A 12,683-nucleotide genomic window follows, 5' to 3' on the forward strand; every position below is an offset into this window, starting at 1 on the left:
TGATAATTGATTCAACCAAAACTTATGTTAAGCCTTATTATATATTATCTTCTTCCTATTTTACATTACAATTCCTTACTTTTATCTTCTTTTCAGTTCACAAAAGAGGAAATCAATTTTGCAAAGATGGGAATGATTGCGCTGAATATTCTTGCTGATGTTTTATATGACCTTTTAAAACCAGATAAACCAAATCTACGTCCAAGGAACGATTCTGATATAACATACTTATATAGTGAGCACAGGAAACTTAATAAACATATTCCAACTAATGGATGGGGAGGGATATGTCAAGTTGATCAGGTTACAGGCATAGTTCCTGGAGATGATATTGAGCGCATAAGACTTACAAGGAATGAACTACAACACTCTAGGACATTTAAACTTGAAGAAACACGTTTTAATGAGTTGCGTATTATAATATGTGACCTTTTAAAACGGTTTGACCACTATAGCAAACCAACAAAACTGTATACAGACGTGCTAAAAGATATTCTTGCTAAAACTATTTCAGATGAGGATGTGAAATCAGTGAAAAATGATTTACCGGGTAAATATGTTTTAACAGTTTGAAGTTGTGCTCAAAATTTATAAGGGTTTAATCCAGACTAAAGTATCAGAGTGCAGACTTTATAAGTACTAGAAAATTCCCGCGAAATATACTTTGGTTCATATATAGTTTTGGTATAAGGCGATATTAAGATCTTAAATCTTTTTGAAGCGTGTCACAGACGATATGACACTCAATATGACATCCAAAAGAATAGTCTTCCCGACAGAAACTACCTATTGGCGTTTGTGATCTAATCATAAGATATGTCATTGTTATACCCTGGATGCATTGCACTGATCAAAATAACATGTGTTTATAAATACCTTTAATTAGTGACATATAGAGTGAAAACTGACTGGGATTTTTTACAAAAAATATTCTGACCCTGATTTGGTAAAAAAAAATAATCTGTCTAGCACTTTAGCAGTTTTGCCAATCCCCCAAAAAATTTTGGAAATAAATTTTGTGTACTGAACACATAGGGAAAACATTGAATGATAAAAAATCCCGGTGCGCATGACAATGTATAAAAAGTTAACAATTATAGGTCAAAGTAATAGTCAAAATATATATGACTGTGAACTATATATAATTAGGTCACAATTGTTATGCATACATATATGAATAGGTCAGATTTATGGTCTTGGGCAATGTATATAAATGGGGGGTGTTTTTCAAATTCCAGTGGCACACCTGTACCTTTTTTTATCGAAGTCGCCCCTGCATGCACGGCCTGCCAGTTGTGAAGAATCATGTGCTTGGGTGCTTAAAATTGTTGAAATTGAGTTAAAATATATCATACATGCAAGATGTTGATTGTATTTTTCACAAATGGATATCAATATTTGTGCTGGTAAACATCATATGGTCTGGGGTTGAAAGTCTTTTATAAAGGACCGGTCATTATTTATCTGCAGGGGGGACGTCAAATTATTTTGAAAGAAAAAATTCAATGACCCCCCCCCCCCCCCTTTCCATTTCTGCAGAAAATGCGTGAACCCCCTCCTGAAAGTTTTAGAAAAATGTTGACCACTCTCCATTTTTCCCCATTATTTTATATTGGTATTTGGTATATTGCTGTCAAACTTATAATGTTTTAAGAAATAGTAAATAAATACTACAATTTTCAGTTTGGATTAAATACAGATGGTCACCATTAAAAATTTCTATATGAGTGGGCTGAAAATTTTATGCACTAATATATGAATAAGGGTAGGTCACATTCCAGCCGCACTTCGGTACCCATTTTTAACCAAAAACTGATGTAATCCCCCACCCTTTTCATGTTGAATTGATGCGGTTCCATGGAAGGAAAAGCTCTTGACGTGTAAAAATCTGTTGTTATACTACTGAGAGCGTCAAAGGAATGTGTATCACAAAGTTTTTCAGTGTAAGGTCAATATTTACTGTATCTGCTACGAAATAAAATTTAATTTTGCCGGGCAGACGTGCAATGACGGAAATGATGATGGCACGTAAATTTCAGAGCCGAACGTCGTGAAGGACGGTCGATCCGAACTGACTTTTTTCCAATTTCAACCCCCAAATACCCCCCAAATGATCTTGAAATGAACACATAATAAACTACGCTGGTCATTACCCCTTTGTGGTATAAAACAATATTCTTAGATTTTATGTGAAAGAAGAAAACGCGACACCCAATTTCAACTCTATTCATTTAGTAATATTGATTATCTACTAAAACACTTAATTGGTGGCCTTCGGCTGATGTCTGCTCTTTGGTCGGGTTGTTGTCTCTTTGACATATTCCCCATTTCCATTCTCAATTTTATGTCTTTAAAAAATGAATATATTTCGGGTGAAGGGTTCCATTGAGTGATAGTCACCACAGCTTCTTTTTCTACTGGTCCGGTAAAAAGGGGTATTTCTGTAAAACTTTGATTTTTTAAAGTAAAATGTCAAACAGTAGCGTATTTTATCTTTGGATTTGTGAATTATTTTATTTATTTTCAGAAATGACTTTTGAGTTCGAAGTAGAACAACACTTCAATGTTCCAATGCAATAGAGGAATAAAGGTGTTTTCATCATTTGTATGGCAAACAGTTATTTTTGCGATGAGAAATACACATATTACCTTAGAAAGTTAGCAGAAGACCAATCCCTTGTGGATAGAAGGCGATCATCTTTATATCTAATCAATATATCATGTTAATAGCAATGTAATGCTACCGATAAACATCAGACAATCATGTAGAGTAACTCTACCTTATTATACTTGTCACAGGGTTTGTTCTTACATGAGCATCACGACAGGTGCCACTAGTGGGGTAGGATCTGCTTACCCTTCCGGAGCACCTGAGATCCCCCAAAGTTTTGGTGGGGTTCTTGTAGTTTTAGTTTTCTATGTTGCGTTTTGTTTACTGTTGTTTGTCTGGTTACACTCCATTATTCCGACAGCCAATTAGTCCAAGCTCAGTGGTCCGACGGCCCATTAGTCCGACAGCTCAGTGGTCCGACGGCCCATTATTCCGACAGCCCATTAGTCCGACAGCTCAGTGGTCCGATGGCCCATTGTTCTGACAGCCAATTGGTCCGACAACCCATTAGTCCGAAAACCCATTGATCTGACAGCCCAATAATCCGACAACCCATTAGTCCGTCACTTAGAAATAATCAATGCGCGGTATCAGGGTGAAAGAAAATATGTCTGTCTGTATTATAACGTATATGTCATTACATATTATGTACAGAAATAATTCCATATATATTATATAGATCTATATACATGTTCGAATACTTTTTATATACCTAGTTTAAATTTGTGTATAGAGGTCTATTATTCAATTTCGTGCCTTTTTAGTATATACAGAAATCGTTTGAATATTTACAGAATTCAAAAAACGAATATAGAGAACTATTTCCGTTTGGATAGACTTGTATATACGGAATTATGACATAACATTCTTTGCATACGAAAATAAAGACTATACAGAATTCTAATTACGTATATATCTGTACATATATGCATAATTCTAATAACGTTATACAGGAAATTATTTATACAGATTTTCGTCAAACTATTTTCTACTAGTTAGGCAAGGTCATAATGTGGTTTGCTTTATAAAATACAGAATCTATTCTGTATATTGGATATTGTGAAGCTCCAATATGGCCAAATCTGAACCGACACCTTAGAAATTAGGTGGGTGTTTTGTCTTTTTCTTATTTTGCCATGACATTGTCAGTTTATCTTTGACTTATGAGTTTGAATATCCATTTGGTATCTTTCGCCTCTCTTTTATAAAGAAATTGTCAAGATAAAAAAAAGTGGACTAAAGAGGAAATTTTGTAATAAAATTGACAACTGGACAAGTTTGGTCTGTTATAGTAAATGATAGCAAGGTGTAATTGTCTTTGTGACAGAGTTCATCTGACCTTGACCTCATTTACATAGATCATTGATAATGTTGATGTATGTGATACTTGTTGTAAAGCCTTTTTCTATAAGACTTTCTATATAAATTCAGTCATGGTCAGTAAATTAAAGCAGGCTAGACATTTATACGAGTGCTATCTTGTTTTTTTTCCTTCTCTAAACCAACATCTTTCGCCACTAGAAAAAAAAAATATTTGCTCACAATTTCTAAACATATTACATATACATTGTTGGCAATTCAGAATACACTATAGAATATTATTATGGACTAGAGCTAACTTTCCATTCAACGATACCAATAATATATAAGGAACTATCACAATTAAAAGCTTATACATTGTCATCTTCATCATCGTCAGTGTTTCTTACAGCAACCAGATGGCCGCAGGGTTTCCGCTGGCTTGCGAAAAAAAATAAAATTGTGGCGATTAAAGTTCATTTTTGGCAAAACAAATATAACCATTCGAAGTCAAATTTTCACAATTTTTCGTACATTTATGTAATCTTTTACAAATATCTTCTCTGAAATTACTTGGCCAAGTTAAAGCAAACTTGGCCTAAATCATCCTTAGGGTATCTAGTTTAAAAAATGTATCTGGTGACTGCTCACCAACCAAGATGGCGAAAAATGTATCTGGTGACTGCCCACCAACCAAGATGGCGAAAAATGTATCTGGTAACTGTTACTGCCCACCAACCAAGATGGCGAAAAATGTATCTGGTGACTGCCCACCAACCAAGATGGCGGCCATGGCTAAAAATAGAACATGGGGTAAAATGCAGTATTTGGCTAATATCTCTGAAACCAAAGTATTTAGAGCAAATCTGACATGGGGTAAAAATGTTTATAAAGGTCAAGATCTATCTGCCCTGAAATTTTCAGACGAATCAGACAACTCGTGGTTGGGTTGCTGCCCCTGAATTGGTAATTTTAAGCAAATTTTGCAGTTTTTGGTTATTATCTTGAATATTATAATAGATAGAGATAAATTGTAAACAGCAAAAATGTTCAGCAAAGTAAGATCTACATTGTACAAATAAGTCAACATTACCAAAATTGTCAATTGACCCTTACCTAGTTATTGCCCTTTAAAGTCAATTTTTCACACTTTTTTGTAAATTTTTGTAATCTTTTACAAAAATCATCTCCTGAAATTACTGGGCCAAGTTAAAAAATCTTCTGCTTTTAATTTAACTACTGGGCCAAATTAAACCAAACGTGGCATCAATCATTATTAGGGTATCTATATGATGTTAACCGTATTTTACATGAGTTCCAAAACCACAGTAGATACAGGTGAGCGACACAGGCTCTTGAGAGCCTCTACTTCGGGTTTCTCGGACTTTACCTGATCAGACCATATTCGGAATTCACTTTGAACTCGTTACGATTTTGATAGAAAATCTATTATCAGCTGATAGCATTTTATAGCTGTAGGCAACAATGGACTAATTAATAAAGGCGTTGATTATATTATTTTACGAAATGACGTGGTTAAATGGCGTCACATGTCACCTAAAGGATTTATTTACAAATTTGCAACGCACGTGTTTGAAGCATAGTTTTTCGTCTCCTCGTTTTCTTTTTAACGATGGTCCGGAAAAGAAAACTGTTCAAAAGAAAGAAAAAATTATGACTGTAAACTTTATCATTTAACTTTGATAGAAATATTTAACTTGGAGTTGGTACCAGTACTTAACAACTGTTTTGGCGACGCACGTGTTTCAAGTATAGTATTACGTCTCGACTTATTATACGCACGTTTACGGGACGTATTATGGTATACCGTTGTCTGTCTGTCCGTCCGTCCGTCGTCAACATGTCGGACAAAAACTCAAAAACGCTTGAACCAATTCGCATGAAACTTTGGTGAATTGTTTATATCTATTGACGTGAGCTCCCTTTCGTTTTTTATAAATTTAAGATTTTAAGTTTCTGAGTTTTGGGTTTTTTTTCATTAAAAAAGGGGGATTTTCCAGTTTTCAGACAAAAACTCAAAAACACTTTCACCAATTTGCAAGAAATTTTGGTGAATTGTTTATATCTATTGCCATGAGCTCCCTTTCGATTTTTATAAATTTTAGATCATCAGTTTACGTTTCCGAGTTATGGGGTTTTATTCAGTAAAAAAAGGGGTGTTTTCCAGTTTTCGGACAATAACTCAAAAATACTTTCAGCAGTTTTCATGAAAATTTGGTGATTTGTTTATATCTATTGACCTAAGCTCCCTTTCAATTTTTATAAATTTTAGATTTAACGTTTCGGAGTTATGTGATTGTATTCATAAAAAAAGGGGTATTTTTCAGTTTTCGGTCAATGCTTTTAGCAGTTATCATGAAACTTTGGTGACTGCTTTATATCTATTAAAACAACCTCCCTTTAGTTTTTCATGAATTTCTGATATGACATTGAGAAGTTATTGAACCTTATTCTTTGAAAAAGCGACGGGCGTATCATGCGCTCATGGCGCAGCTGTTTATTCTTTTTCCGATGGTCCGGAAAAGAAAAATTTTACAGTATCTTTTGAAAAGTAAATGTTTAGTGTCTATTCATTACAACGTAGATTAAAATAAAAGATTTGTAGAATTATCATAGACAATAATGGGACAAACAGTTTTTTTTTTTGTTAGAAAGAGGGAAAATGTTAAAGAAACATATGTTTATGTTAGTTGTTAGTTGGCGAGAAAAAATTGAAAGTGGCGAAAAATATTTTTGGGGCGAAAGAGGTGGCGAAAAATATACTTTTGGGGCGAAAGAGGTGGCGAAAAAGAAAATTGACCCAGGGGAATCCCTGCAGATGGGTATTGACAAGTTTTAAAAAAATCTGGAAATCACATCCTAATTTTTACGGTTATATTGTTTATAAAGCACGTAAATTTAAATCCGATCTATGTGAACATTTGTGTCCTTTGAACAATTTTATTCTGATAGGATATCATGTAAACCCCGTTTGTTGGTGGGGTTTGTGTTGCTCAGTTTTTATTTTTCCTGTGTTGTGTTCTGTATACTGTTGTTTGTCGTCTGTCTTTGTCCTCTGTCTTTGTCCTCTGTCTTTGTCGTCTTCGTTGTCTGTCTTTGTCGTCTGTCTTTTTCGTTTTTTACCAGTAGTCAGTCTATTTTAGACTTATGATATCCCTTTAGGATCTTTCGACTTTCTGCTTGAACATGATTTTTATTTAGTCGAACTACTGTATCCCTAGCCTGTCAACACTGAGGTTGCGAGTTCGAATCCTGCTCATGGCAGGTGCACTCTACTCCAATCTTAATTGACTAGGATTGTCAGTTTTCCTACCGAAGGTCAGTGAATTTCTCTGGCCACTCCGGCTTCCTCCACCAATAAAAACAGACCGCCATGAAATAGAATGGTTCTGAAAGTGGCGTTTAACACAAATCAATCAATCATTCAACATGTTTCTCTAAAACGGTTATAAACGAACCAACGCGAATAACATGGTCTTCTACTTCAACAATAAACTATAAGTTACGTAATATTCGTGATAAAACTAGCCAAGTAGGTGTCATTGAAGTTGGAATCAGTGGTCATTCTAAAATTCGTGATAAAACTAGCCAAGTAGGTGTCATTGAAGTTAGAATCAGTGGTCATTCTAAAATTCTTGATAAAACTAGCCAAGTAGGTGTCATTGAAGTTAGAATCAGTGGTCATTCTAATATGTGTGATAAAACTAGTCATGTAGGTGTCATCGAAGTTGGAATCAGTGGTCATTCTAATATTCGTGATAAAACTAGCCAAGTAGGTGTCATCGAAGTTTGAATCAGTGGTCATTTTAATATTCGTGATAAAACTAGCCAAGTAGGTGTCATTGAAGTTAGAATCAGTGGTCATTCTAATATTCGTGATAAAACTAGGTGTCATTGAAGTTAGAATTAGTGGTCATTCTAATATTCGTGATAAAACTAGCCAAGTAGGTGTCATTGAAGTTGGAATCAGTGGTCATTCTAATATTCGTGATAAAACTAGTCAAGTAGGTGTCATTGAAGTTAGAATCCGTGGTCATTCTAATATTCGTGATAAAACTAGTCAAGTAGGTGTCATTGAAGTTAGAATCAGTGGTCATTCTAATATTCGTGATAAAACTAGCCAAGTAGGTGTCATTGAAGTTAGAATCAGTGGTCATTCTAATATTTGTGATAAACTAGTCAAGTAGGTGTCATTGAAGTTAGAATCAGTTACCATTCTATAAAATATAGTACGAGGAAACAAAGAAAGAACAAACAGGTAAAATCATTGAAACACTATTCAAAAAAAGAGGCGAACACGTCTGATCATATGCAGAAATGCAGAACCAAGTATTTGAAACTTTTAGAAAAATTATTCAATTTAACTATATTTTTAAAGCCCGTATAATGCAATGAAAATAAAACACAATTTAAAACCGTGGATGAAATCATAAATTTTAGATTATTTAAGAAACGAGACTCTTTCTTACTATAACCAGTATACAAAAAATAAAATCAAAAAATATTTTTGGACTACTGCAAAATAAGAAATTTGGTACATAGAACTGTAGAAAAGGCAAAAGAATGAAATATATCTAGCAAAATTGTAGATAACAAAAATGCCCCGGGCAATAATGAAACAACTTAGACACTGGTCATTTTCTTTTATTGGAGGGATCTGGGATAAATTTTATCAATTTTACATATAAATTGAAGTACCTCTTCTGAAGGCATAAATATTCGCCTGTCTCATTTCTAAATACCTATATAGTGTGTTGACAGAACATACACCGATGCAATTTCTCATTGTTGCTTCGCACCACGAATAGTCAAATCTGTAAAATATTTGACAGGTCTGAGGCCTGTGGTCACAAAACTGTTCAATGTTTTACAGAACGAACTGATGGAGGCTCATAACTTACTCAAAAAATTGTTTAACTTGTCAAAGAAGATGATAAAAGCAAATGCCCTCCTCCTCCTCCTCCTCCCCCCCCCCCCCCCCCCCCCCCCCAAAAAAAAAAAAAAAACACTACAGAGTTGAAGGCCATACTACTAAATATATATATATATATCTGTATGTGATGAAAAATTAAGGCATAGCAGGGCACCAAGCAACTCAAATGTTAATACTCTGACAAACTATGTACAAATGCAATTTTTGCAAAAAAAAGTACAATAAATTCATCAACTTCAAAAGTTTCATAACTATTTGATGAAATAATCAAACTAGATGCTAAGACATCTTCTGGTTCTGACAATATAGGTCAAAAGATTTTAAAACTGAGTACTCCTTTCATAGCATCTTCTTTAATGTATATCTTTAATCAAATGATTGATACTGGTATTTATCCATGTGTTTTAAAAAATGCCAAGGTAGCTCCAATTTTCAAATCTGGTGAAAGAAAGAACACAGCAAGTCAATATAAGTAATTAATATTCTTATAAAAAGTTTATAAATTTCGGTGTTCCACAGGGCTCAATACTTGGTCCCATTTTGTTTGTTTTGTACATAAATGACCTTCCATTACACATCAAAAACTGCCACACAGACTTGTATGCTGATGACACAATTATGCATACATCAGGAAAGAGTATTGCTGATATGCAATAAAAAGTACAAGATGATCTCCAATGTGTTGAAAAATGGTGTCATGAAAATAACATGTTCATAAATTCGGATAAAACGAAATGTATGGTTATAGATACAAGACAAAGGCTGTGTTTATATCAAGCAGAACCAGTTCTAACTATTGAGAATAATTTTCTTCAAAAATCATGAATTGAAAAATGTTTAGGTGTTAGAATTGACTCTAATCTGTCATGGACAGACCATGTTATTTACTTATGTTCATCAATATCATCTAGACTTCATTAACTCTCTAAGATCAAGAAATTTCTAAATATTGATTCAAGAAAATTATTTTATAATGGTTATATTCTCCCACTGATAGATTATTGTTGTATTATTTGGAGTGGTTTTTTTTTTTGTGTGCTAAAAATGAGCCAGTCAGAATAATAAAATTGCAGAAAAGGGCTGCAGGACTAATTTTAGATGCTGATCCACTTTTATCATCAGTACCTCTGTTTAAACAGCTTGGTTGGATGACAGTAGAGAACAGAATATCATACCATAAATCGGTTTTGATGCAGAAATGCCTTAAGAATGAAGCCCCTGTATATTTAATTGAAAAATTTAAAGAAATGCCAGAAATAAACCAATATTGTTTGAGGAATGCGTCTTGCAAAAAATTGCAAGTTCCAAAAGCCAAAACAGATCTGTATGATAAATCTTACTCAGGATCTATTTTATGGAATAACTTACCAATATCCCTGAAAAAAATCAACCTCAAGTACAAGCTCATTCAAAAAAGATTTAAAGAATTACTTGTTAAAATATTAACATGATTAAGAAGTCGTGTAATTTTATATGCATACTAATTTTCACACACTTACTCAAGCTTTAAAAATTGTTGTGGTAATTTTGAATGATGCCAATACTATATGAATTTGTAATTTTTACCTGTTTTAAAAATTGTATATTTCATAACAATTTCTTATTTGATTTTTCTTATGTGTGTTTGTTTGATTATTTTGTAATTGTTTGTTATATTTCATTGCATTTCATGAGCGCCTCAGGGAAGATTAGTGTTATAGCTAACTGTGCAACCCTCTTTAATTATTACTATTATTAAGTCTCCCAAACGAAGTTTGGGAAGACTTATTGTTTTTGCTCAGTTATTATTATTATTATTATTATTATTGTTCTTCTTCTTCTTCTTCTTCTTCCGCCGCTTTTAAATTTGAACTTGTCCGCACCCGTTCTCCAAAACCGCTTGTCAGATTAACTTAGGGTTTCACAATATGTTAGACTAACATGTCTAGTGGTGCAATCAGGGTTTTGTTTGTGCAATGGGGTTTATAAAGGGGTACTTAAAGGGGCAAAAAGAAAAGAGGGTTTTACTAAAGAACCCTATGGGATTTTATTTTTAAAAATTTTCAAATGATTATAAATTGAAAACCGTTTGTGATAGACACAATCTTTTTAATTGAAAATGTTCTAAATGATAAAGCCCATTAAATGAAATACAGGGTTAGTCCCCAGGAGTCACCCCACCCCCTGCCATTTAAGAAAGTTCTAATACCTTGTAAGTGGTCAAGATCCCCAACCCTAAACCATATATATTCTGGTTTGTCATGCTAATATGGTTTGAATGATATACAGGGTTAGTCCCCAGGGGTCATCCCGACCCCCTGCCATTTGAGAAAGTTCTAATATCTTGTAAATGGTCGAGACCCCCACTTCTAAACCATATATATTCTGGTTTGTCATGATAAAGCACATCAAATGTTATACAGGGTTAGTCCCCAGGGGTCACCCCCACCCCCTGCCATTTAAGAAAGTTCTAATATCTTCTAAGTGGTCAAGATCCCCACCCCTAAACCATATATATTCTGGTTTGTCATTCTAAGATGGTTTGAATGATATACAGGGTTAGTCCCCAGGGGTCATCCCGACCCCCTGCCATTTGAGAAAGTTCTAATATCTTGTAAATGGTCAAGATCCCAACCCTAAACCATATATATTCTGGTTTGTCATGCTAATATGGTTTGAATGATATACAGGGTTAGTCCCCAGGGGTCATCCCGACCCCCTGCCATTTGAGAAAGTTCTAATATCTTGTAAATGGTCGAGACCCCCACCCCTAAACCATATATATTCTGGTTTGTCATGATAAAGCACATCAAATGTTATACAGGGTTAGTCCCCAGGGGTCACCCCCACCCCCTGCCATTTAAGAAAGTTCTAATATCTTCTAAGTGGTCAAGATCCCCACCCCTAAACCATATATATTCTGGTTTGTCATTCTAAGATGGTTTGAATGATATACAGGGTTATTCCCCAGGGGTCATCCCGACCCCCTGCCATTTGAGAAAGTTCTAATATCTTGTAAATGGTCGAGATCCCCACCCCTAAACCATATATATTCTGGTTTGTCATGATAAAGCACATCAAATGTTATACAGGGTTAGTCCCCAGGGGTCACCCCCACCCCCTGCCATTTAAGAAAGTTCTAATACCTTGTAAGTGGTCAAGATCCCCACCCCTAAACCATATATATTCTGGTTTGTTATGCTAAGATGGTTTGAATGATATACAGGGTTAGTCCCCAGGGGTCATCCCGACCCCCTGCCAACCATATATATTCTGGTTTGTCATGATAAAGCACATCAAATGTTATACAGGGTTAGTCCCCAGGGGTCACCCCCAACCCCTGCCATTTAAGAAGTTTTAATATCTTCTAAGTGGTCAAGATCCCCACCCCTAAACCATATATATTCTGGTTTGTCATTCTAAGATGGTTTGAATGATATACAGGGTTAGTCCCCAGGGGTCATCCCAACCCCCTGCCATTTGAGAAAGTTCTAATATCTTGTAAATGGTCGAGATCCCCAACTCTAAACCATATATATTCTGGTTTGTCATGATAAAGCACATCAAATGAAATACAGGGTTAGTCCCCAGGGGTCACCCCCACCCCCTGCCATTTAAGAAAGTTCTAATATCTTGTAAGTGGTCAAGATCCCCACCCCTAAACCATATATATTTTGGTTTGTCATGCTAAGATGGTTTGAATGATATACAGGGTTAGTCCCCAGGGGTCATCCCGACCCCATGCCATTTGAGAAAGTTCTAATATCTTGTAAATGGTCGAGATCCCCACCCCTAAACCATATATATTCTGGTTTGTAATGCCAAGATGATTTGAATGAT

At 34.8% G+C, this 12,683-nt stretch overlaps 1 protein-coding gene and 1 long non-coding RNA gene across 7 annotated transcripts in view; both read left to right on the forward strand.

Annotated features, from left to right (window-relative positions):
- Nucleotides 1-2,770, forward strand: part of LOC127709397 (uncharacterized) — a 449,543-nt gene extending 446,773 nt beyond the window's left edge. For all 4 annotated transcript variants that reach the window (XM_052214907.1, XM_052214909.1, XM_052214910.1 and 1 more), the window contains 2 exons: nucleotides 97-550; nucleotides 2,528-2,770. In XM_052214907.1, the coding sequence (XP_052070867.1) occupies nucleotides 97-550; nucleotides 2,528-2,580 (507 nt within the window). In that variant the 3' untranslated portion in view covers nucleotides 2,581-2,770. The remainder of the gene's footprint in view (nucleotides 1-96; nucleotides 551-2,527) is intronic.
- Nucleotides 2,771-6,652: 3,882 nt separating this feature from the next.
- On the forward strand, nucleotides 6,653-8,908 carry LOC127709417 (uncharacterized). 3 transcript variants are annotated; one of them, XR_007985637.1, is made up of 3 exons: nucleotides 6,653-7,707; nucleotides 7,820-7,939; nucleotides 8,000-8,908. It is a non-coding gene; the product is annotated as an uncharacterized LOC127709417 (long non-coding RNA). The 3 variants fall into 3 exon arrangements; XR_007985638.1 differs by having other exon boundaries at nucleotides 6,653-7,587; XR_007985639.1 differs by having other exon boundaries at nucleotides 6,653-7,527.
- The last annotated feature ends 3,775 nt before the right edge of the window (nucleotides 8,909-12,683 follow it).

This window comes from Mytilus californianus, unplaced genomic scaffold, assembly GCF_021869535.1.
Source record: "Mytilus californianus isolate M0D057914Y unplaced genomic scaffold, xbMytCali1.0.p SCAF_7, whole genome shotgun sequence".
Taxonomy (NCBI): Eukaryota; Metazoa; Mollusca; class Bivalvia; order Mytilida; family Mytilidae; genus Mytilus; species Mytilus californianus.